This window comes from Cynoglossus semilaevis, chromosome 11 (assembly GCF_000523025.1).
Source record: "Cynoglossus semilaevis isolate Cse_v1.0 chromosome 11, Cse_v1.0, whole genome shotgun sequence".
In the NCBI taxonomy this organism is placed as follows: Eukaryota; Metazoa; Chordata; class Actinopteri; order Pleuronectiformes; family Cynoglossidae; genus Cynoglossus; species Cynoglossus semilaevis.
Genome location: NC_024317.1, coordinates 14610588 through 14637214, shown reverse-complemented (window position 1 = coordinate 14637214; position 26627 = coordinate 14610588). Strand labels below are relative to the sequence as shown.

The 26627-nt window shown below is 38.4% G+C and overlaps 1 protein-coding gene and 1 long non-coding RNA gene across 3 annotated transcripts in view; one reads left to right on the top strand and one right to left on the bottom strand.

Moving 5' to 3' along the window:
• Nucleotides 1-729: 729 nt before the first annotated feature.
• Nucleotides 730-26565, bottom strand: slc6a6b (solute carrier family 6 member 6b). Its single transcript, XM_008320828.3, has 15 exons — nt 26377-26565; nt 19130-19359; nt 18887-19021; nt 16225-16313; nt 15421-15566; nt 13025-13157; nt 12323-12457; nt 12065-12168; nt 11830-11954; nt 8323-8435; nt 8082-8219; nt 7622-7724; nt 7048-7148; nt 6436-6606; nt 730-5645 (listed from the first exon to the last, which is right to left on the bottom strand). The coding sequence occupies exons 2-15, from the start codon at nt 19356-19358 to the stop codon at nt 5490-5492; spliced, it is 1878 nt and encodes a 625-aa protein (XP_008319050.1). The 5' UTR covers nt 19359; nt 26377-26565; the 3' UTR covers nt 730-5489.
• The window catches only part of LOC107989231 (uncharacterized), a 33231-nt gene continuing 20326 nt past the window's right edge, over nt 13723-26627 (top strand). For both annotated transcript variants that reach the window (XR_003051142.1, XR_003051143.1), the window contains exons 1-2: nt 13723-14011; nt 14423-14475. This is a non-coding gene — a long non-coding RNA (uncharacterized LOC107989231). The remainder of the gene's footprint in view (nt 14012-14422; nt 14476-26627) is intronic.

The window sequence follows — 26627 nt, the reverse complement described above, 5'->3', positions numbered from 1 at the left end:
TTGATTAGAGTGAATGTCCGTCAAAGTAGAGTCACATTGCAGAAAAGTCTTTAGAGCCCCTAAAAGCTCATTTGAAAGTCGAGCATACTGTATATTCCAGTGCTGTTGTTTGTTTTTGGTCTGGACTCCGAGGCCCCTCCCACTCACCCCTCCTCTCTGCAGCGAACCACTCCTGAGTGAATTAAAGTAAAAGCAGAGATAAGATAAGGATTTTAAATATGCCACTCTGTGGACAAAGTCCTTCCACCGACACTCGTTACGGACAGCCCCGTTTCCTCTAAGACTTTTTGCCAACTTTGTCCTGAGTTTCTCACAAATGGCTATTAATGTTAAACACTGTTCTTATGTTTTATTTTACGCTTCAATTGTTGCATCTTTATCCTCTTGATATCATTTCAATATTGATTAATGTAAAATCCTCTATTACTGTTTTTGCTTTGAAAAAATTCTACCTTTTTTAAGTCAGTTCAGTCATAGTAGAAAGAATCTCAATCTCCCCCCCAAAAAAGATATTACAAAAATAAAACAAATCCAGACATCAACTTTGTTTTCTGAAGACTAACCTTTTTTATTAAGAAACAGAAAAAAAAAAACATTTTACACAATTGCAAAAGTGTTCAAACACGAACGTTTTTCTAGTGTACAGGTTGGCCATAGAAATAAAAATAAAACATTTCAAATTATTTTTAAAAATGTTTCATTTTGTTTTATTTCATTTTTTTTGTATCATTTTTTTCAATCCCACACCCCGAGAATTAAAAAAGATTTCCCCGTGTACATTCTCGAAAAAGGAAGGGCTGGTTTTCAGTACAATGGAGCTCAGACGGAGGTGAAGTCGTTGGACGAAGCTGAGGATGGAGACAATGAGCAGTGTCTTATTTTTAGCACAAAGATTGACAACATTGGAAAACAGAATTTTACAAACTGTCATTACTGGTAAAAACCTCAGACAAACTCAAAAGCAAATAAGGTTGATATCCCCTCAGTGATAACACTGTCCTGGAATAGTACAGAAATACTAAATTATCTACTTTCTTTTCCCCACAGATATTCAGCTGTGCCCAAAGTTACTGTTGCTCCACCTTTCTGTGGTCACGTGGAGCTACATTTAGAATGAAGGTACTGCAGGCGGCAGGTAATTTATATATGTTCCCTTGTAGATATATATAGGCTGTATATGTTGTTTCAAAATAAAACTTTATACAAATGTGATTAGAGAAAAGGTTAGATAAAGGTTGTAAGCTCAATCTCTAATGCCCTGTGCATTTTTTTCATTTTTTTATGCTTGACAAAAAACTCAAAAATGCGGTTTTCCAACGTATTAATCTGTCAAAGGTTTCAGTCATTCTCCAAATGTTTGTCAGAACACAGATTCCAATTTGTCAACAAACACTGAATCCAGAAACACTTCTATTCAAAGTGTCACATTCATCAACACATCATTTACACAATATTTGAATATAATTTGGTATAACCAAATGTATTTTCTTTTTTTTCTTTAACAATTTACATCATTCAGATATTATTTTTTCCTGACTGAATCCTTCACAGTGGAAAATACATTTGAATATTTTGCCAAAATAAAGCCTTAAAAATTAATGTCAGATTTGGGCAGAGATTTGTAACAAATTAAAGTTTTGGAAAGTTGTCTGATTTTCAGACAGTATGGCAGTGTTGGAATAATCCATCAAGTAGAGTCAGTGGCAGTGTTACTGAGGTCGTACTCCTCACCTTCACTATGTAGTATTTAGTTAAAAAAAATCTTTTCTCATTGCATTTTTAATGGACCCTTAAAAAAACCATTACAAACTTTTGTCTTCAAGAATTTACAGGCCTTGACTAGCAGTGAACACCACCGCTTTAAAAAATTAATGAGGAATACAAGTAAAAAAAAATATTGTAGAGTATTGCACATTAATCTTAGCTTTTGATTATAACTCGATGTATGTCCGTCCAATAAAAGAAGAAAAGTCAATGTATTTGGACTGAAAAAAAATGCTAAATGAAAGAATCAAGAAGAAACTAACAGGATTAAAGGAAACAAATTTAACAGAAAATGAAAATAATGTTTTGACCCTCCAACAATAAAAAATAAAAAAAAAATTTCAGAAACCTTTACACTTGTGACAAGTGACGTTCACATTTCTGTTCAACCTTCTGCTGTAAAAACACGTGAATCAGTAAATGCTTTTAAACTACAGCAACTTCAGCATCTCTAATAAAACAAATGGTTAGTTTAGGTTAGTGAGGAACACACTGCAAATAAACACACAGGTGAAGGAGGTTAAACCAGTAACATGTGGGTTAGTATTGATGATTCATGGTTCTGGTCCAGTCCGATCTGAGCACAAAAGGTAATGTTTTCTATCGGCAGTAAAAATATGAGACTGATTTTGTTTTCATTCCATGGCGTCGCCATATGTGACACTGTGCCGATAGTGTCACATAGTTTGCGTTGGGTGTCGGAGGGGCGGGGTGGGATTGGTGGGGGGCTAGTAGAAGTGAATCATGTCACATGATTGCAGCTTTACCTTTGTGCTGAACTCTGTGCCTGAACCTAGAACCAGGTCTGTACAGTGTTTATAATAAGAAGCTCTGTTTCTGAAATACAGTAGGTGGAGATGGTTGCACACACACTTCATATATAAAAGTCATGGTGAGGATTAGTACGTGTCCCGTTTGATATTATTGAATGATATTAAAGTGATATGAGCGACATCAATGTACATAAAAAAATAAACCGTACAATCAGTACTGATAAGTCAGCGATGGTACTTCTGCAAGAGTCCAACGTGAACTGACTGTTTCAGTCAGTCAGAACAGACACAATTCAAGGCAAAAAGCTTCGGAAATCACTTTGATATGATTCAGGTTTTTGACTACAGAGGATCACCTTAAATCAGATGGACGTTTCATAAGGCCATAGTTTACAGACCACACTTGATTTTTTGAGCTCTTTTTTATCTGGTTAGAAGATTAATGTATTTCACAGAAATGAAGCCGAGGCTTACAGTCCAATTTGACAGACCACCAGCTGATGTGTCTGATACTGTGTCACTGCTGCACGGCTCAGGGTTGTGTATAGAGCAGGCTGTATAGAGTTAAGTTGAGCCGTCCATTACATAATAAAGGAATTATAATATACACATAAAATGTGTCCTCAATTGGTTAGAGCTGCCAAAAAGTAAATTGTTCACTTGTGAGAATAATCCGTTTTTAAAACCAAATCCTGTTTCCAACGAGTAATTCTACTGCCCACCCAATTGCGGTTGCATTTTTGCATTTTTTTTACACACCCTGTGCAGAAAAACGTTTTGCTTTAATTGAGGCTCGTCTGGCTTACAATACCACCTCACCACACACCTCAGATTAAAATAGCATTTTCACAGCTGGTGGAGTCAAGGCTCACAGTACATTTGTTGCGGCTTTATTTCAATGAAATATTTATCGGATAAGCGCTAAGAGGTCCAGAGCAGTCGATCGTTGGTCGCACACTGATATGGAAAAAGAAGTACATTTTTCAAACCTACATGTTTTCTTTTTTTTCACTGATGTAACTGTCAATCATCTGCTCTTTACTGTCACTGGTTCAAATCTTGTGTCATGGACCCATTCAAGTAAACATGTTATTCTAGAGACACTGCAACCGTATGAGGGACTGATGAGTCTGGGTGAACTGGGATTCAGTGGCAGCCATGTCAATCTTTCCATATTATAACCAGAATAAAATAACTTTGGTTTCAAAAACAACAACTTTCTTCTTTCTCCAGACTTCACTCCAGAGTTCTTCTGATCACAAAAGCCCAATTCTGTCAGTCACCAGCTTCCCTTCTGTAGTCTGCTGGGTTGACGAGCAGTTGGCACTGAGACACATCAAAATTAAATGCTTGTCGAATGGTGCTTGGCCACTGCCTACAGCGCCTCCTGCCTGTCAGGGTTTAACCAACTAAAGTACTGAAGGCATTTAGAGAAGAGTGAAGTCCCATTACAAACCACCAGGTCACACCATTGTAGAATTTAGAATTTGATTGGTTGCTCAACATTTGCCTTGTACCACAGGGATAAAACAGTGGGAAGAGTGGGAAAGGGGTTTTGTCCACCTGGAAATTAACAGACGATCATCCTTATGACCAACACAGTAGAATGTCATGACGAGTACTGCACTACGATGGCTGCCACTGTCAATGTATGATTTCTTTAACAGCTTGGTATTTTCACCAGGTTCCTCTACGCAAAACTACAGTATTATTGGTTAAATCTAAATACCTAAAATCTAAACACTGACTGAAAAAAAATTCGACAACAGTGTCATAAACAAAACAAATGAATCCCATCAAATAACTGTAAGCCAAGAGAGCCTAACGCAGTCACTAATGTAGCATAAACCAGTCTAGGACAGAGAAGATAAGATAGGACTGATAAGCTACTACTTTACATCACGCCACAGACAACACACTCAAGGGTATAACCTCCACACTTCAAATCCTTTCAGGAAATCCCTGTGTCTTTGTGCAGGAGCAGGTTCTCACGTTACAGTTTCCGTACCAATTTCTCTTTGACCCGTAGCTTATAGATGAGGATAGATGAGGATACTGTGCTAAGGTGCTAATAAGGACTACTGGTCTCTCGTTTCAAAGCTAACAAAATGATCTAATACAACACACCAGGCCGTTTGTGAATCACTGATTCCAAGGAGTTATGAACTTGTCAGATTGTTATTCAAACCAATCCAGCTGGTTTTAAACTACGGAGGAAAGAGTACCATTAAAAATAGAAGAGAGTGTAACTTTGGCGGCCGCATCTTTGGATTGTCACTCTTTAGTTTTATTGTTTTGATTCTTTGCTGATATCGGAAAGAGAGACAATTCAGTCGGTCTAATTTGATACATATCAGTGGATTAGAAAACTTAACAAAAAAAACAAACAAACACAAACTTCAATAGTGAGATAACTTCCTCACAGCAGGGTGAAACAAGGCAGAACCCAACAGCACATACACCCCTGGATAAGTGCAGAACTTTAACAATTGAAAAATTTGGTCATCAACAAAGTTTCAGAAACATTTCTTATATTCTGGCTACAAAAAGAAGTTTGATTCCAAGACTTAAAAACTACTTTTCTTTTTCATGGTGTACAAAAGTAGCTGGTAGTCCAAGCAGAGATCATGGTCCTGAGACCAGGAGCTGGTGCTGAGCTGTCACTGTGTCTTTAAAGTAGACAATGACGGGGCAAGTGAAGTCACACGAACATGTAAATATGGATCACATATTTGAAGAGGCCTCTGGTTTACTTTTGAAATAGATTTGAAATGTGATTGCTACCCTCTAGAAGCTAACTACCTCTGACGTTCTTCACATTTTCACATTGTTTCCTTCTAAACCCTTATCAGTCCACCAGACAGAGAGACAGACAGAAAGCGAGCTAACTGGAGAAGCATTTAAGAAAGCAGGAGAGGAGAGGGATCTCATGGAGAACCTCCTCCTCTTTGTTTACATCATCGTTTCTACAATGGTGTGGCTGGGCGCCTTCATCAGCAGGCCCTTGTTCCCGTTGGGATCCAATGGGAAAGTGAGATCCATGGGGCGGTGGTCTGCGGGACGGGAGCTGGCCCCACCACGCACTGGGGCTGCCACAGCCTTGATCCTCTGTAGGGAGGATGAGGGGAAATGGAAGACGGAGTTAAAGTAATGGGAAAAAATAAGCAAGAGGATCTGAGATTTTAACCTAATTTACATTTTTATAGACTAGATTAAGGAGAATTAGGAAAACAATTGGGTTTAACTGTGTAAATCTTCAATCCTAAATTTAGTTTTTTTCAAATAAATACAATAAAATTGCATCAATGTAATGTCTAAATGTAATTAAGTTCAGTTATCCTCCTTTATTTTAACCATAATTTTACCTATTCATATTTGTTGTGTTGCCAATTATGTGGGCAGGCCATCTATTGGTGGAGCAAAGCACAGCAAGGCAATTTAATTAATTTCTATTTCCCTTTTCAATGATTTTTACAATTTAGTAGGAACTACAGCATTTAGTGAAGTCTAGTGAGGTTTTAAAGCAGCTGTAAATGTCTGAATGTAAACTACACTCGTTGTTCCACTAACAGCCTCTTGTGGCCTCCTCCATGTGTTTGGTTAAATCTTCCCCACCTGTGGCCTGTTAACTCCTCCCCTCGCAGCAGGTCTACCTGCCCTTGTCATTTTTAATGGTGAGTGAACCAACCCTAGTGATTCTTCATGTGTTTTTGACTTCAGTCTGTTTTTGCACCTTAGCTTTTGTTTCAATTTTGTTCATTAACAGATCATTTGCGTTAATATGCAAGTATGGAGACTGGGGAACGAAGAATTTCATGTCACAGAGCAGATCAGAGAGCTTTTAAAACAACGGGCTACAGCCACACACGGCTGGTGACTATTTGGCTGCAGCACACACCTCGATGAGGGGTCCATCAGACTGAATGATCTTGATGACAACCACCATGGGGATGCAGATCATGGAAGCCAGAGCCAGAGTCCATCCTATTCCAATGGCCCAGTCAGGATACTTGTAGACCTTGTTGTACGTCAATGGCTTGTATTTGACCAAAGAGAAAATAAAGCAGCCCTGTGGACGAGAGGAGCAGCTGTAAACTGAACACTTCCACTGTGACGTTGAAGTATACACCAGGGTAAGTCTAAAAAGTCCTCGGACAGATGTTGTCATTTCTGCAGGTGTCTAATTTAAATCATTAAAACCTGTTCATATCAATCTTTGTGTTTTAAACAAATATTGAATGAAAACCTATTAATATATTTTTAGTGTAAAATTAATGTTTACATAATACATAATACATTTGTAATTTTTTTTCATCAAAAGTATTTTTTATGTTTTAATGTCCATGGGAATCGTACTAATGACTTTATGCTTTTTAATGACGGAATATACATATATAACAGAATCCCTGCTGAGGTTAAAAGACAGAAACAATATTTTACTACTACTACTATATAATGCCACAAATTAAAAATGTTTGCAGGCTACAGGAGAGTGTGGGACGTCTCTTACCACACACAGTAAAGGAGTGATAACAGTCCAGCTCCACTTCATCCATGAATTTGGTCTGTAGCCAATCATCTCCTCCAGAGCATCATAGAAATTATCAACGCCTGTAGAGACAGTAGGGATGGAGTTAACAATAATGAAATATCACATAATTGTTAAAATACCCATTATTAAGTTTGATTCTTCATTTACAACTGTATTGGGGCAAAGAGACCATTTCTAAACCAGATTTCTAAACCAGATGTTTTTTTATTATTCTATTCTTATTCCAGTGGCGAGTGACATCATCCCTCTAAACAATATCATCATTGTGACAGATGACTGGATCAAATTAGATAAGATTAGCCTTCATATTGGGATATGGTACTGTTTTAGACCACTTGACATGAGTACCCAAGTCTGAAATGGAACAATACCACTGGAAATCTTGGGGGCAGTTAACAGAAGACAACAATGGAAACGACCTTCTGCACAGACCTCTTTATTCAGTGTCGATACAAAACCTTGTATCAGAAGCATCCATTACTATGAAGGCGGACAGTTCCGTTTAATATGCTGTAAAAGATTTTTTACTCACCATAAACCCAGGCAACAGCTACACATTCAAAGAATGCCACCCACAGAAGGCACACACCGCTCGCTGCATAGTAGTCGAACAGCTGGAACACATACATGCCACCCTGGAGGGTAGAAGGAAGGCAACCATAGATGTCACACCAAAGCGGGTTAGTTAGTAAAGGAGGAGAGAATATACTTTAAAGAGATGTTTTTGACAATCAGACAAAAATAGACCAAAAATCTGGAAAATTAGTATATGAGCCAAAAATTGGACAGATGGAAGATGAGGAGTGGGAAATTGGGAAAAGGCAGGTCAGGTCAGGGCGAGTCTGTATCTATTAATACAGGGAGATGTTCTCATGACACAATATAAATAAACCACTGTGTTCTCCCCAGAGACAGATGCTGAAAGTTGTCTGAATACACTTGTTTCAACTGTGCCAAACACATGCAACAAATGTCAGGGTTGATGCTGTTACCTTGGTAACCATAGTGAGTCCCAACAGGTAGCTGATGCAGCAGATGATCGCGATGAAAACCTCTCTGTGGTAACCCTTCCTTAGGAAGGATGGATACAGATCCACCAGTGATGTGATCTGACCTTCCACCTCCACAAACTGCAAGGAGACACACAAACATCTTCAACAACAACTCAAATTTGAGAACTGTTGTACTATTTCTTAAGACAAGGTTTCCACCTCTGGTAGTATTTTTCCTTACCTGACTGTCGAGGCCAAGCAGCAGCAGCATAATGAAGAAGAGAATTGCCCAGACTGTAGGAAAAGGCATCATGGTTACAGCCTTGGGGTAGGCAATGAAAGCTAGACCTGGACCTGCAGAGGAGTGGAGGGAGGGAGTGGGAGAAAAAGCAGGGGGTGAAAAAAACTATAAGTGTCATTTAATTAGCTTATCTGATCTGCATCCAGGATGTTGGCACCCAAAACACGAGATGCAGATGCAGATATGAACATGTCATTCAAAATCAGTTGTCAACACAGAGCTGCCTTCTGGCCAGGAACTAGCAGTAGAAGAAGAAGGAAAATATTTGTGACAAAATGTGAAATTTTGGACCCAGAGGTCTGAGTTCTGGATGAATCTGTGAGATAAACACAATTATTAAAATTGTTTTTCAGCAGCAGCTTCTTCCTTCTTATACAGTTAGAGAGGCTATAAAAGGTGCTGAGCTCCAGCGTTCTCAATTCCTGCTCACATGTAGTGAGCTATGTCCAACTATGGCTAGTTCTGGTCCAATTTGATGGTACTGTGTTTAAGGTTGTCAACAGATTAGGAGGTACAATCAGCAGTGTCAAAGAATTACAATAGCACTCTGCTGTTGACAGTTGCTGGCTGTGACACCACCTAAAAACATCTGGAAAATCTTTAGTCTACTTAGGGTGCAGCCCATCAATAACACGGTGATAAGGTTGGACACCCCAGGTTCCTATTGAACCAAATGTTCTTGTTCTTATTTTCCCACTGTTTTTGTCAATAACAACAGCCATGTGTTGAAAACCTGTCCCTGACACATTTCTTTCAAAGCAGTTGTTGGATCAATCTCCATTAGTCTGTTTGTTTATTTGACTTACCTGTTGTTTGCCAATCCAGATGTATTATTACTACAACATTAATGCTACCATAACATACAGCAAGGAATATTGCAAAAAAAATCCATATGAGAGAAAAACAGTAATCAGATTAGAAGAACATGTGAGTCTTGGTAAGTCATGAGAGAAATGAAGAAGCATGCCTGGTTCTCTGTGGTACTGTATGTAGTACAACTGTTACATGTAGTATGGAACTGCAAGTGACAATTGAACACAATCCAGCAATCAATAATCCACACTGATTCACTTTTCTGGCAGCAGAAACTCTTAAACTGGGACAATCTACTGCCGGATGAGTAGAATCAACTGGAATCAACTGGAATCATGTTTTTTTTTTTATCACTTGTTTGTTAAAATGTCTCAACTGACTGATAGTCACTGAAGTCATTTCATATTCCAGGCTCAATTGACGTGTTCCATTTTACATAACTTAAAAATGTATAAAACAGCAGCAGGTCTAGTCTGTGAGATTGATCCATCTGTCAAATTGATTGATCTGTCAAACTGATTGATCTGTCCATGTCAATGTCACATGTCAATGTCACATGTCCAGAAACAAGGAAGCAGCCCAAACGGGTAACAGCAAAATAGCACTGAAAACAATGTCAGTGTGAAAGCAGTAGTATTTGATTTGTTTAATTGTACAATTATGACAAGGCATCCAACCAAACACAGTGATTACATAGAAAATACAACACCACCTTCTTTATGAAGCTGCATGTGTAACTAGGGTATCAGTGAAAGTCAGTGATTTTTCTTCAGCTGACTTGAGCCAACAGAAGTCACAGCCTTGGAGCTTACTAGGCATTAGAGTGTGGAACCATACAGCACCCCCCACAGGCAGACCTTCAGGAGATGTTTCTAGAACCTGATTATATGGTCTGGGTTGTATTTGCATTTTGCTTGTGAGGTTGGTTGACTCACAGCTCAATGACTCCTTTAAACTGGATGATCTGGTTGAAATCTAACTAAAATACCATGGCTTCAGGCTAAGGATTATCTGTGAGGTAAATATACCTATATTCCAAATGCACATTTGTTTTATTCATTTGCATTGGACATTGCAGTAGTACCAATGATTTTGATGTGTTTATCTGAAACCATTTTTATTTTTGTACTCTGTTTTTGAACAATAGTCTGTAGTAGTTAGTTCTCACTGTGGTAGAGTGAAATGACATTAACTGTTCTCATTTAATTTGGAAATGAACCGCTGTAAGATAAATCAGTGTTCAATGACTTTTCCACTATTGTCACGTCAATATCATTTGTTGACATTTTACAATGTCATTCCTCTTCAACTGGTTTAGAAACCTTGGGTTGTTGGGAATTCATTAACAAAACCAAATCTTTTAACTGTTCCACGATCAGGGAGTTTCTCTGCAAGGTCTGCCCCTACATTTACCAAATACGGTATAAATTGTCAGCCACTAACATCAATCCTGTCCTAAGAATAGTGAAGAAATGTGTTATTTGTTTGGGGCTATTTCTTACAGTACTGTTTAATATAGACTCCACTTTCATTAATTGTTGCTTTTGTTAAAAAGTTAAATTTTACTTTCACATTTTTGTTGTCTGTAGTTTCAGTTCTCAGTTTAATTAAGCAAAATTCTATATTTATTGAACTCATTTTGCGGGAACCAATACGATCAGAAGTTTATTGGATCTTAAAAAGACAAGGACTGTATGCCCGTCTTATCCCATTGACATACATTCAAAATTCCAAGTCCATGTATTTATATCAAACAGAAATCCCAGTATCTTCAACAACAATGGATCAGCGTGAAGTATATCACAGAAATGAGGCAACTTTCACACCAATTCTGAAGATGGTAATGAAAATAAGGCTCTGTATGGTTGCACTTCAGAGTCTGACTTGGCTTATGAAAAAATTGAGTCAGTCTTCACATCAGTGTGTTCCAGGAAGTAAAAACAAGCATCAATGTGTCTAGATCTACTGAGCTAAACGTTGCCTGCTGTTAACTGTTCTGGCTTTTTTGAAATCCGAGCCAATAAAAGTCAATAAGAAGAACGGATGACACTAGCAAAAGCTTTGAAGCTTTCCCATAATACTTCATCCTCCTTAACAACAATCAAGTCAATCATTCCTCTACTTTGTGAAATGATCGAAATCTGTAAACAGAATCATTACTTCAGTGGAGAATACTACACCCTTCTTAGAGCCACAAAAAGCTGACATTTCTAGAAATACCAATTAAAACATTATAAGAATGCAGGATGTTGTATTCCACAAAGTTATTGAAATAAATTATGAAGTTCAAACCAATGACACTCCTCTGACACAAATGCAAACACTGAGGTTTAACACTAACGCACCAACATTTTCACAGTAACTGTACTACAGGACAAAAACCCTGATGATGTTGCATTACACCAATCATGTATGTCCACCTCAAGTCTCATTTTTGTGTTTGATTGCCATAACGTCCTTGTTCAGATGCCGTCACTTGAAATTCATGAACAAATTCTTTTTCGGCCAAATAATTTTGGAATTTCTGGTTTCGGGGTTTCATTGCTGTTTTTTAAAAATATAATTACGGTTGTATATTTAGTTAACGAGCAAGCAGCGCCCACCATCACTGCTGCCTTTACAGAACCCTCGTACCTGACTCTGCCACATCAGCAATGTCCACCCCTTGCTCTTGTGCCATGAAGCCCAGGACGGAAAATATTGCGAAGCCAGACACAAAACTGGTACCACTGTTGAGGGCTCCCAGCAGCAAACAGTCCCTATGTCACACATATGTCATGAGGAGGATTTGTTAATGCACACACAAGGATCCCTTTACCCCCGTCTCTTCTCTGCTGCTCACTCCCCCACACCGAAACTAACTCCTCACCTGTAGCAGTTGTATTTGTACTTGTTGTAGCTCCCCAAGGATGTCATAGCGCCCAAACAGATGGCATAGGAAAAGAAGATCTGGGTGCCAGCATCTATCCACACCTGTAGAGTGGTGGGGACAAACAGGCTGAGGCTTACTGACGTGTGATGAAGACGGGACCCATGTAACTTCAGTATTATTTTTTTTGTACAGACAACTAACTAGAAACAGAGAATCCGTTGTAGAACTTTATCACTGGAGAAGAGAGGAACCTACCTCTGGGTCCTTCAGCCGAGAGAGATCAGGGTACAGGTAGAACTTGATGCCCTCCATAGCACCAGGTAGTGTCACACCACGGATCAAAAGCACGATGAGCATTATGAATGGGAATGTGGCAGTGATGTAGACCACCTGACAGAGATATGGAAAAACAGGTTTTATATAATTGGTTTAAGTTTAATTTAATCAATGATATCAAAGTCGGGGTCCTCAAACACTGACTTTTGTGAGATTTCATTTTTAATTTCTTATCAATGATAAATCTCTGTCACCACAATAATGTGGTTGTAGTTCTTTTACCAGACTTATGATGTCAATAATTGGAATATATAGTGTGCAAAATTTGAAGCAGACTGGTCAGAGCACAGACTGAAAGACAGGAGTGTAGTCTTACTGTAGTTTTATAGAGGTGGGTCTAGTTTTATTTTAATTATCTTATTTTAAATGACTAGAGTGTAATGTCCCTTAAGTGACTCTGTATCCAGCAGGATTTCATTTTCCATCTTTTTTCTTATGTGTGCTTTTCAGGTGATCATATTTGGGACTTAATCCACCATGAAGTATAAAACTATGATGTTCTTCCTTTGGAGTCAAATCTCTACTGCAACAATACTTCAAAGTATTGACGACAACACTATAATTGTTTTTGTCGTACAAAGACAACTTCTACGAAATAGTAGAGGTGTTATCTTTAGCTACCTTGCCAGTTGACTTGACTCCCTTCCAAATGCAGAAAAAGCAGATGACCCAGACCAGCAGTAAGCACAGAGCCAAGTCCCATTTGACTGGACCCACATCCTCAATTCCATTGCTGATACCCAGAACATTATGTCTGTTGAGGTAAAAACAAACAAACAGACAAAGTTATAGTTCTTGGTGTAATAAATGTAATATCAATGCAAGGTTATTACTAGTGTTGCCCAATCTCACAGAAACAAGCAATAACCCCGTGGCAAATACAGAGTAAAAAAGTATGAAAAAAATACACCTATACCTTATATATAAACGGAAACATTGGATTTCAATTTTCTCAAGCGAATTTACAAACAAAAAACAAACACTACAGTCGCACAAAATAACGGACCTGGAAATGATTATCAGGGCCACGGCCATAACTTTTAATAATTAATTTTACAGTAAAGGCGGATAAATGTATTTGCTGGTCCTCTAGCACTCGAAATATATAATATTTAAAATTAATAGTATTTTGTTTATTTTAATTAACACACTAAAAAGCATCGATTCGCTTCATTTGGTGTGAGTGACTTTCGGCAGCTCCCCGCCCCCTCACAAGCTGTTCCATCTCACTGCGCATGTGCACACAGGATTCAGGAAGACGGCAGCAAAAATAGACTAGTAGACTAGAAAGTTCGAACTAAATGAAGCGGAACTTGCCGAAAGTTCGAACTAAATGAAGCGGAACTCAGAAAAGAAAGCAACGAGAAAGCATCTTTTTAGGTTCGTTTTATGAAAGTTTCAAAGGCGTCTATTTTTTAAGAGAGACACCTAACATGACATTTCCTCACGTCAACAGGAGCGTGATGTCGCTGAACGCTGTCAGTGTCGGGTCAGCAATGACTGGTTCATAATGAAGAGAGTAACGAAAAGTGCCACACGCCACAACTGAGACTTAAATCTAACATTTCTGAACCCTCAAGCCAAAAAAAAAAAAACCTACTACACTGTGTGAGTTTACACGGTTAAAAACACATTAAAGGAACAAAAAGGGGAGAGAATATTGACAAGAAGCGTGTGGGGATAAATTAAATAGCTAAATGAAAAATAATATTTTAACTATGTTAAAAGAGAGAGTAGATAGTCTTAGAGAAATGTGTTTGGAACACTAGGAAAAAAATAGGAATAGCAAGAAAGGAGATGCATGTTAAGTAAAGGTTAGAAAGACACTGGACAGAAGACATTAAAGAGACAAGGTGAATATAATGTTAAAGTTAGAGTGACATGAAGGCCAAGTTAAGAAGTTGTGAGAAAGACAAAATATATATATATATATATGCAGTATATATATATATATACTGTTAAATATTTGTCTTTGTGATTTACCTTTTTGTTTTCTAATGTGGCGTGTTCTTATTTCAGTGGGATAAAAACTAAATCTTTTTTGCTACACAACCTGAAGACCTTGTGTTAAGGTAAGAAAAACATTTTTGTCATTGGACTGTCCTGTTTTGATTACAATTCATTTGACTGTAATTGCTGTCAGTAAGGATGGATAGAAATGCCTTAATTAAAAGCCAAGGTACAGGTACAAGAAGACTGCTTCATTAAAAAAAAATACAAACCTCCATTTTTTTAATGCAGACCAAATTGTAGTTAAGAAAAGCAAGTAATGGAAGGGTACAGCTGCAGTGTTGCTTTGTGGCAAACAGTAGGACAGTCTGGCTGGATTTGAAAGACTGAATTGTAGTTGTAGACCTGTTGTTTCCTGAAGGATGGGACAAAAAATTAAAAGCGGCTTCCCCAGGTTTATTCCTGATTCTGGGACACAGATGACACCATGGTGGCTTGGTTCAAGTATTCTCGATGTAACAGAACCTTTGGAAATCAAGTGGGAGGAGTAACAGGGGGCATTTTGACTGGGTTTGTCCTAGGCTCCCAAGTGGCTAAATATTCCCATGCTTTCAGCTGACATGTACACATAAGGTTTTTGTGCATGCTCTGCATTTGTAACAAGTGAAATTGAGTAGAGAAGAGTATGATGACGATGGCAGGACAACAAGAGAAAAGGCTGGTTGAACACAGGTTGTTTCATTGTGAAAAAAACATGGTAAGATGAAAAAGGAACTGAAGTTGGTGTTAGTCTGAAGGGGGTAAAGGAAACGTGGAGAACAGTACTGGGTGTATGCATTGCCTAATGACAGAAGAAAGCATGAGTAAGAGGAATGAGGATGAAGTTCAACCAATGAAATAAAAGAAAAATTGGAGGATATTTATGTTCTGAACTCATCTCCTTTTTTTTAAGTTGCAGCACATTCTATATATTTATTTTTTATCTAAACTTCCCACATGTTAAAGATGCAGATGTGAGTGTATTTGTGTGTGTGTGTGTGTGTGTGTGTTGCTCTTATATAACTCACTCCCAAAACTCGGTGACAGGGGAAATGAAGTTGGTAGCGTTGGAAGCCAGCCAAAGGCTTTTGTTCTTACGGTAGACGTCCTCAATGCAGCGGTCAGTGTTCCATGGTTGATTGCACTTAGCCCAAGGAAGCTCTGGCTGAAAACACTAGAATGCAACAATTTACATTAGCTAGCTGCAGAAGAAGTAACTCATTCTTGACAGGCTGGCAGTTGTCCACAAACTCCAGTGTTTATTATCAGTGTCCAAGGACACATTTTTAAACACAAGTTAAAATTGCAACATGGCTTCTCTTCCCCTCTACTGTCAGTCGTCATGGTTTCACTTCACACTCTTGCCAACAGCTCGTACAATTTTGTTTTGGCAAAATTATGTGAACTGACCTTTTGCACCATACATTTTACTTTAACTTTTCTTTCCGTTACAGCATAAACCTAAACCTTTTTGTTTGAGCCAAAAAAAAAAAAAGGAACACGATTAGTGGCTGCATGTGTTAACATGTGTGTTCCTGTGTATTAAATATGGTCTTTTTAAATTTGTCTGGTGGGTTGAACAGTCCAAAAATTAACAAAACATAAAAAAACCATAAATTGATTACATCCAAATGATTATTTCTTACTTGCTACACTACTATTAAAATACTTCATTAATCAGTGTTACTGATTAATATTAGATCTGAAAATGTACACTTGAAAAATGTTCTGCACGTTGATAACATTTTAGCTCTCATGTTGTTCTGCAGTAAATGTGGAATTAAATGTTGTTGGGTTTTTTTTGTTTTTAAAATAATTTTCTCTTAGAGTACCTGGAACAGGTAGTAGACGCCCCAGGCCAGGATAACGATGTAGTAGATGTTGAGCAGGGAAACAATCACGATGGAGGCATAACCAATACCTGGAGGTAAAAAAGTAAAGGTTACAATATGATTCAACAACAACTGGAATAATTTCCCAATGCCAAAATCGTCTGCAGTGGATTACTAGACTTTAGGGCTTGTAAAATATATTCTGTATGTTTTTCACATCCTAAAAACATGACTATGTGACTCTGTGTATTAACATGGACAGCTTAGAGTTATACAAATAATAAGGTATGTTTAAAAATGAACCTAGGCCCAGATTAATATACAGATGTCCTAACATATAAAGTATGTGAACGAGATGTCAGTTAATTTTAAAAAGACATTGTAAAAATGTGGAGTGCTAAACATAAAAATAACCATTAACTTGCTGCGGGTTAGTAAATACAAGGCAAAAAAAAAAAAAAAACATACCATAGACACATACACAAACCGGAGCAGTCTTGTTTTAATTTTTTAACCTTTACCAGTCTCACCCTGTACTTGATTTGACATGTTTATAGCAATTAGCTGCATCAATCTTGGCCTTAAGATATAACCGACTGTAAACAACGGATCAAGGCTGTTTGTGTGTCTCTCTCTTTCGCTCCCTCTGTGTGTAAGTTTGTGTATGTGAGTGCTACCTACTTCACTATCACATCTTGTTCTTTTAATTACTTAGCTAAAAGCTAATTAGCAATGGTCTCACACACACACACACACACCAGGATCACAGGGAACAGTGGGTGCTAATCAAACAAACACACATGCTTCTCCTTCATGATGTAATATTTTTGTGCTCATCCATGGCCTTGACTGACCCCTAGGATTCGGATTTATATCTCCCTAAACTCACACAACCGTTGTTTAAACCTATTACTGTTCAATAGGTGAAAAACTACACAAGGCCAGTGCTTCAGTTGAGGTGTGCAAATATTTGGGAGCAGCTGCCAGTAAAACCAACAACAAATTGACCAAGTCTTTAAAACAGTTGTACATAAGGAATCAAACCACTCTCTCACTGTATTTTAACCGAGGTCTCTAGTTGGTTGACAGTCTTTCTGGCTTTTTTTCCCACAAAACCTAAGAGATTAGCCATGGTTTTTCCAGGATGGGAGTCTATGTGACCTTGTAGCCATTAAGAAAGTGACAGTGTTGGTGATAACATTAACAACGGCATTGTAAAAGCTACTTTATTTGATAACAGTATCATCAAATGGGCATCTGCTACAGGCTCTGTGAACGGTCATTATTAAAGACGGTGCTGGTCATCCCACTGTTACAATGGATTCACACAATTCACAGCATATGTAGCAAATGTTGGACTCATTAAACTAAAAAGATAATCTTCTGTTAAAGATATTGAAACTGTTAAGCCGCAGTCATTATATATGTGTGACATCATTAAATAGTGGTGGACACCGCCGCTTACTGTACATGCCTTTCTATAAACTACCACTGTATACTTGTACATTCCAGCTGTGTTACGGAGCTCTCCTGACTTTTCAGGGTCCAATCAGTTATCTCACTTGCTGCTTCCTTCTACCTCCACTGCACCTCCTAATTTCTTTTTCTCATCTTTTTCTAACTCCAATTTTTAACCTCCCTCTCACTCTCTCCAACTTTGATTGCCATTTGTTTTTCTGTCCTCTTCAGTTATTCTTATCAATCCATCTCCACTCTCCTCTGATCTCCTTTTCCTTCTCTGGCTGATTGTCTCTGATGTTTTTCAGAGATGTTGCCTTGGCAACGCATGATTTAGGACACTCTGTACTCCATTTTGTAAGCGTGTGTGCATGTAGGTGTGTGTGTGTAGGTGTATGACAGCTGAGTGATAATATGTCTGTACCAGCACGTGCAAGCGGCAAAGTGATAATAGTAGTATTAATACATAATTACATAAAAAAAATACTGAACCACACGGCTGGCGACGATAAAATGACTGAACCAAATTCATAAACATGAGGACAGAGGTCTCAGTGTGCCGCTGTACCAGCTCAGGCTGCGTTGCCTGGTAACAGTGCAGAGTAAATTTTCAGCCGTCTGGAGACGACTCTGCTGTGACTCAGCCTTATGCTGCACAGCCTCTGTGAAAATTGACAGAGCTTTGGAAAATTTGATGCCGTAGTTGAATTTAAAAAAGCTGAGGACACAGAGCTCTCAGCTCGGTGCTACAGTGTATTAAGGAAGATTGCTGATTGGTTCGGTTTAGGATTAGGCCGACTTTATAGAGCTGCATGTAGAGCTGATGGCAACAGATGATTACGGATTAATGCTGTTAGGATAATGAAGTGAAGGTCTCTCAAAGCTGCCATATTATTTGGGTTTATCCACCAAGATTGGAGTCAGATGTTTACTATCACTTATCATTTACATAATCTTATTTTACATAGCAATAAATATGAGGGTTAGTCAAGAAGTTTTAGTTTTATTATTGTATCTTTGTCAAGTGTTTATGGAGAAGACAGAGGAGTTAGATAGAATAACCATCAGTTTAACCTTTTTTGTTTTTATGATTATTGTGAAGAAGACAGTAGGATAGGTAAGAGGTCAAAACAACATCTTTAAAATTTGGTTAAATACAATTCCTTCCCAAAAAACCCCCCATCAATTTCGAGAAACCACTTACCAGTAAAAATGGGGCAGAGCTTCTCCCAGCAGGTGATGCCACCCTCGGAGGTGAACTGACCAAGGGCAACCTCCAAGAAGAAGACTGGCAGACCTCCGCCAAACAGGAAAATGAAGTAGGGAATGAGAAATGCACCTGCAAGTTGACATTATGACATCAAGGAACAGGCAAAGCAGAAAAACCAACTGAGCAATAATTTTCTTTTTATGAAAATCTAAATATTGGTTGTTATTGAAGCCTTACCTCCACCATTTTTGTAGCAGAGGTAAGGGAAACGCCAGACGTTCCCTAAACCAACAAAGCCACCAGCTACAGACAGTACAAAGTCCAACTTGCTGGCCCACTTCTCTCGTTGCGGGTGTTTGCCCTCTGCCTCGTCTTCAGGCCTGGTGCCAGGACTCTTTCCTGGAGAAGGCTTCAGAGTGTCCTTATGGAAATCCTTCAGGCAGTGCAGTTTTTCTTTTTGAGCCATTCTGCAAATACAGACATGAGTTAAGCTTCAACATTCGCTGTAGCGTTCTTTACACACGTTTGCAGGAACAATCGCTCATGGAGTTTTTTTTTTTTTTCTGTTTTTTGAATGATACTGTGAACGAATTCAGTGCTATTTCCTTTTCTGTTTTGCCTTGTTCTTGTTTATAGCAGACTAGGCATAGCTATGTGCGCTCCTGCCTCCTACTGCCTGACAAACTGATAACTACATTCTCGTTCATTAAAGGCAAGAAGTTTGGACTTCCTTCTTCTGTGTAGGATGTACACAGCAGTTGGCTTCCCTTAGGTTACATTACTGCCCCCTCTGGTAATTTCTTCATATGTTGCCTCCTCTGCATTCTGACTGCAACTTCTAGAATGTGAACCAATAATATAGATAATAAATTAGAAACAGAAGTAGGTATGTGTACATAGGTTTTCCTGTACTTGCTTGAGTGGACGTTTTCCTTCTTATCAACGTACAAGGCCTCATTTGCCTCATGTGTCTGCTTTTAATTCCAGTGATTCCTGCAAGACTTGTGACTGTATGAAGAACTCTTTGTTAATTTTTAGATTTTTACCTCACAAACATATGAATCAGCAATAAATGTAACAAGGCTTTTCTATCCAGGTTTCTTCAGCCCTCTGTTTAATACTAAGTAGACTTAGACTAAGTAGACTCAACTGTTCTTTGATTTACCCTTCACTTTCTTCCAGAATTTTTATTACAACAATTTTGACTTAAAAGGTTTGAGCTTTTATCTTTTATTGGAACTTGTTTGTGGACTTTTCGTTTAACCATTGAAACCGCAAAAAAGGAATAATTTTCTTCTTCAACTCTAAAGGTTAAATATAAATGAAAGAAAAGAAGATACATGATTGCTTTTAACAACAACCGGTTTAAAATAGATTTGCATCAATGATTTTGTTTAATAAAAATGCCAGTTTTGTGCCAGCAGCACTATATCTTTACTCAGTGTATTATTGTGTTTCATTGACCCCACAGTGGGCACTGTTGCTGTAGACACATTAATGATTACCTCAAACAGAAACAATTGCGTCTTCAGGACTAACTTCATGCTAAGTTAATTAATAACACTAAGAACAAACTGAGAGCGCTAACTTTACTGGGGCATGTTGGTGTGTGTTGTAACCGTGTGAAGGTATTTCCTCTTGTGACAAAATACTGAAAACAATAGAAATATCAATAGTTTCTGGTGGCCTTGATGAAGTGATAAACCTGTTACAACAGACCAGGATGACATTTTTGTTTAAACAGTTGTAACACAGTATAAAAGATTGTCAACAGAAACTATTTTGTTAGCTATTCTGTCCTGATAATGGATTAATTTTGGTCCATTCGCCTTTCATGACAAGGACTCACTCCTCTGTTGCACAGCTTTTCATTCTCAACAACATTCATTTCCAGCACTCCAAGACAATGTGGGGGCATTTAATCAATAAAAGAGTGTCAATTCAAATGTAGTTCTTTTGCCCTGTAGTTTATACCACCCTCCTGTGGCTGGAAAACAAGTCCTGACCTAGCGGAAGCAGTCAAGTAGGCAAGCTGCCCCATGGCAGTTTCAGTTACTATTTACTACATATTATTTTTACTTTTCAAGTTCTTGAAAAGAAAAAGGCTACAACATATACAGATATATGTTGTGGACACATGACCTTTGACCAGTCATTTAAAACGTTATACTTTAACCTTTTTTTTATAATTTAGATTTGCAAAATGAAACAACCACAGTCGATGGTGTTGATGATGTTTGTTTTATTGTTTCTAAGAAACCTTTGCAGTAGCAGCAGGGCGGCAGTTTGAAGGATGATAATCTGCTACAACATCTGCATAAGCTAAGCGGCAAAGGAAATGACACGTAGTCCCAAAAGAGGAGTTTGAGGGTTCTTATTACAAGTGAAGTTGTTTGCCTGTTTCTGTAAATGATGGATGCAGAGACATTACAGTCTGTCAGAGCACCAAGGAGACATACTGTATCAGGAGGAAATGTTGAAACCAGACTGCTGCCAACACTACGACCTCCACAGAGTGAACGTGGCCGTGGGAACCTCAGTTCAGTGTGGGTTGATTAAAAGTTCAGGTCAAAGGCTTGGTGTTAAATATAGAGACCCATTGTGCGATGCTTGTGGTGCGCAAGTGCATGTGTGCGTGCATGCCTTTACAGTAAGTTTACACTGGACATCTTATTTCAGAAACCTTTCTTTCAGTATTACTCTATCCCCCCCTCTCTCACTTTCTCTCTCTCACTTTCTCACTCTCTTCCTCACTCTCTCTACCTCACCACTTACATAACACACTCTCCTATTTTAAGACCGACGTACATTTCCACTGGGCTGACAGCCTGTGTTGTTCCTTCTCCTCCCTCGTACCATTTCTACTCCTGTCGGTCTATCCTAAAAAGGTCAATGTAGTTTTTTTTTTGACAAAAAATAATCAAGGGATGCTTTCTCTTTCTTTGTTGTATTTCCCATGATGCCTTTAGGTATTTCATCGTGCCAGACATGTCACATTTTCCTGTGCTACTCTCTTCTGTCTCTTCTGAGATTTAGTAAAAAAAAAACAAGTCAGCTTATATCCTTTTTTTTGGGCATGTCTTGTGCCCTATATTAGATTAAATTCCTTCACCCTGAAGTCACTTTTACTATCAGTCATTTCCTGCTATCGCCACCTTCTTGTTTTTCTAATGCTGCACGTCTCCCCATGTTTTCTCTTTTCTCTTTGTTTCCATTGTTTTGTCATCTTTGTGTTTTAAATTTATCACTGCTTGGCTTCACTCACTTTTTCTTTTTCCTCTTGCTGATCCCTTGAGGTTCATTTTAGAGCCTTTTTTTCTGACTTTTGAATTTGATTCTATTTTTAAAAAGGTGGGCTTTTTTATGAGAGAAGACTACAATGATATACAAAGGGAGATCGATGGGGTCGGGATCAAAGGGGCAGGGAAGAATAGATTAAAGAGAAAGCGCTGTTAAAGGTTAACTGTGAAGGATAATGGGAAGAAAAAATGGAGGCAAAAAGTGAGTCACTGCAAGACACACATTTGATCTCCAACTGGAATCTACTGAGAGAAGTAGTGAGTTCTTTTTTCAGTGACGACAAGACTGAAATAAAACAGACATTCACAGAGTTGCAGATGATTAAACATATCCTTAGTGTCAGAAACAGATTTAAGTCTTAAGCCTTTTGTAGTTCTACAGAGGAGGTCTGTTAACACACCGTGATTTAAACCAAAACTCCTTGATCTTATTTTCAACCAGCAACCAGAAGCTCTTCTTCAGTACCATGATGTAGACTTGAGTCTGTAGTTTGAACCCAACCTCTGGTTCCCCTTGCTGTAAAGAGGAACAACCATTTCAGTCTGCCACTGCAGCACGACCGTGCATGTCCATGCATTTAATGTCATTTGTATATGTGCTGTATGTGTTCAGGATGTACTGTATACTCTTCAGGATGTACTGTATACTCTATGTACTGTATACTCAGGATGTACTGTATACTGAGCTTCTGCATGTCCTCAGATACTGAAGCATTACAAAAATAACAAAACTGAACTTTTTGATAACACACTGTGAGCTTGTATCTAGATGTGTGTACCTAGAGTTACCAAAAGAACAATGTCCTATTCATACATAGAGCTTTCGTTCAATAGAAACAAAGATAAACTGTTTATTACTTTATTACTTTATATTCCCACCTATCATCCAGCACACTTGTAGCAGAATTGTAAAAAATGTATTAGCCTATTCGACAGCCTTGAATTGATATACATTTTGACCATGTCTAAAAAGTGCGCTTAATATTCAGCCACAAATGTAATAAATCTGCCAGTGCCATCTGTAAAACTGTCTGTGTGCTGCATTCTCCTTTGCCTGCCAAGGTAAATGAAACTTCAACTGCTGCCAATCCTTTTAATAAGCTGTTCTAACTACATCTAGAAGGTAATTATACAAAACACTCCAAGACTAATGGGGTAGCTCTGATGACTTTGAAGTTCAACAAGATGTGGGTCAGTGGTTCATGCTGGTTAACGTACAACCTTCAATATCAGTAGTTTTCAAGGATACAGTCGTAAAAGTTTGGTTGGTGTTTTTATTTACTCCACCACTGAAAGCTCTCTGCTCCAGTTTTCATTTTAAGACAATACTGTGGGAATGCTGCCATCTCTGTGGCTGAGATATTACCAACACACACAAACACACATTTCGCATAACCTCAGGTTACAGACATAATGAATGATTAAAGAGCAAACAAGTCCACAGTTTATACAGTGTCTTTCACTGCTCGTTTGTTAGAAGCAGAGAGAGAAAGCTGACTTTTGTGACAATTTAGGGGCTTCTTTTAAAAGAAAATGTATGAAGGTGTTAATGACAAATCCTACAAACTGCCAATTTTATTATAGAAACAAAATAAGTTTCAGATTATTCAAATTTCCAAAAGAAAGAAAGAAAAAAAAAAGCTTAACCTTTAAATTACTGTTCGTGACCAGTTAAGTCCATTAGACATACACACTGAAATAACACTTTATATGGCTGTCAATCTTTAGCCTGTTTTTAGTTTAGGGTTAGTGCTGTTATGTAAATTAGCACACCCACAGAACAACAGTATCTTCCCGGTGTAATGCCAACATTTATCTCTATGGTAAAATAACATATCTACTTTTTCCCTTTCTTTCTCTACTTCTAGAGGTTCCTTACTGTCAGTTCACACCACATGCAATTGTTCTTCTTGCCACATTTATGCTTTATATTTAATTTCCTCAAGACAAATCCAAAAGTAGTTGAAAAAAAGAAACATTGTGTTCAATTAGGGACCCCTGGAAGTGATGACTTGGACCCAAGGTCCCAAACTACTGGTGTACAGGCCACTTTCGGCCTGCAAACCACCCACAGTGGACGGGCAATGTCAGGATAATATAAACTGGGCCCTTGGTGTCAGTTTTTGGCCCTTCATTGAGATGACAGGGGAAACAGGGGCCCCAGCTCATTTGAGTTTGAGACCTGTTTAAAGACAATGCTCTTTTCTTTCTTAAAAAATAGGTTCTCCTTGCCAGTACACCTTCTGTGACTGTAGTTGTTCCCTCTTTCTACTTCCCTGAAGCCTATGAGTATCCTTTTTCTATAAAGATCGAAAAATAAACATTGTGAAATATAATGTATTTTGTGCCAAGTTCTAACAAGTTCTAATAATAGTTAGTTCGCTAAAAAAAAAAATTTGCTCAATATGTTCCAACAGTATTTTTTTTTTAAAAGCTCACAGTCTGCACATTGTTTTGCCAGTGAAAATAATGCCAGTAGGTGGCAGTCATGCAACCCGGCAAATGCAGAGCCGCTGTTGACGTAAAATGAATAAATTATTTTTTTATTAGGTGTAGGTAAGATTTTTTCACAACTTCACTTCATGCTGCAGTTTACATGACTTAGAATTGCCCCTATACTAAAATATACAAGTTGTCTAGTTGGAAGATATTTTGACCATCCACAAGTGGATAGGGGATTAGATGCTAACTTAGCACCTCCTGCAGGAGGGTGTTTTTGAAGGGAAATAATTTATTTTTGTTTGGACATTTACTGTATTTATCTGTTCATCCAGTCCGTTTTAGTTTCCGTTCTTACACATTCAGTTGACCTTTTTTGTGCATGCCCTCTGTGCAGTATCCTCTGCTCTACACCCTTTATGTGTTAACAACTCTGGGTAATTTTCCATGCTTATCTAAAAAAAGGAAGCACCTGCTATTAGGATCCAGCCAGACTCATGACACACAGCAGCTGTCATTAAAGAGATAAAGGAACCATTTAAACTGCAACACCAGGCCAACACCAGGTCCAACAATCGTAAGAACAACGGAGAAGAACAGTGAGCAAGGGAACAGAGAGAACACAAATGTCCAGAAGGAACATCAGAGGTGAACATGGGCTTCGCTCCAACTGTCGAACCACAGACACTGGATGTTTGAGGGTAAAAATGTTTTACTCTCTAAACATCACAACAAAACCCTTGTGATGTTTTTTAAGCAAAAAATAATCCACAGAGAAAGTGAGACAATGGTAGAGAGGCTGAGGCAGAGAGGGAGAGAGATGTAGGGGATGAACTGAGAACGAGGTAGAGAGAGAGAGGGAGAGAGATGTAGGGGATGAACTGAGAACGAGGTAGAGAGAGAGAGGGAGAGAGATGTAGGGGATGAACTGAGAACGAGGTAGAGAGAGAGAGGGAGAGAGACAGACAGAGAGCGAGAGAGAGCGCGAGGGAGAGCGAGGTTAGCAGCGCACGATGTCCAACGTGCGTCTGAGGAGCATCTCCGCCTCCTCACTGCTCCCACTTCACTTTCCTTTTATATTTCATGCCAAACGACGTGAAATCAAGTCAAAGGCACAGAAAACGACGTAAATGAACCTAATTGAAGACTGTTATTGTTTTACTCCACGTCTGTCAAGACTGGACCTGAAGCGGAGTCACGTCGACTCAGTGGGTCAGTTAGAATCATTGATATCGTTGCAGGACATTTGGTTGTCATAGTGTCGAGCACTTTTTTCTTAATTAGAAATAAATAAATGAAAAGTACACTCTAACAGCTGCTGCAGATACAAAGCCGTTAAGACGTCACAAATCCACCAGTTATCATTCCTGAGCGCAGCAGCCAGAGAACAAGGGGTGAGAACAGCACTGAACTCAACATTTGCATCTTTGTTTCACCAGAAAATAACACCATCCTGTATTTATACACCACAACACACACAGACAACGTAGAGCGCAGCATGGATTTTTTTCTCTCTAAGTATTTTACATTTTAAATAATGTCTGTTAACTTGTAACCTGTATGTATTCATTTAATTTACTAGAACATGTTTATTAAAATCCAAATTATGATAATAATTATAATATAAATGATAAGATAAATGACATGACAGTGAACCGTTATTCACAAGCATCGTTGGTGCATTACGGTTGCAGTTTACATCTTTTTTGTACTATTTAAAATCTTCAAATTTGTTTTTTTTTTTACCTGCTCTGATGATGCGATTCTTGATTATTTTGTCCTTTATTGTCCTTTGAGAGCGGTCCCTTTGCGCGTGTCCTCTAGTCTGCGTTTCCCCTTTGTCTGAGAGCTGAACGCGTCCGTAGCCTGAATTTTAACCTATTTATAAGCCGCTGTTTCTGACCTTTGTCTCTTGCAACGGTGGGGGACCAGAGACATCAGCGGCAGTGGAAAATCACCGGCCTGCCTCCTCACAGAGCAACAGGAGCGCCGTGTGT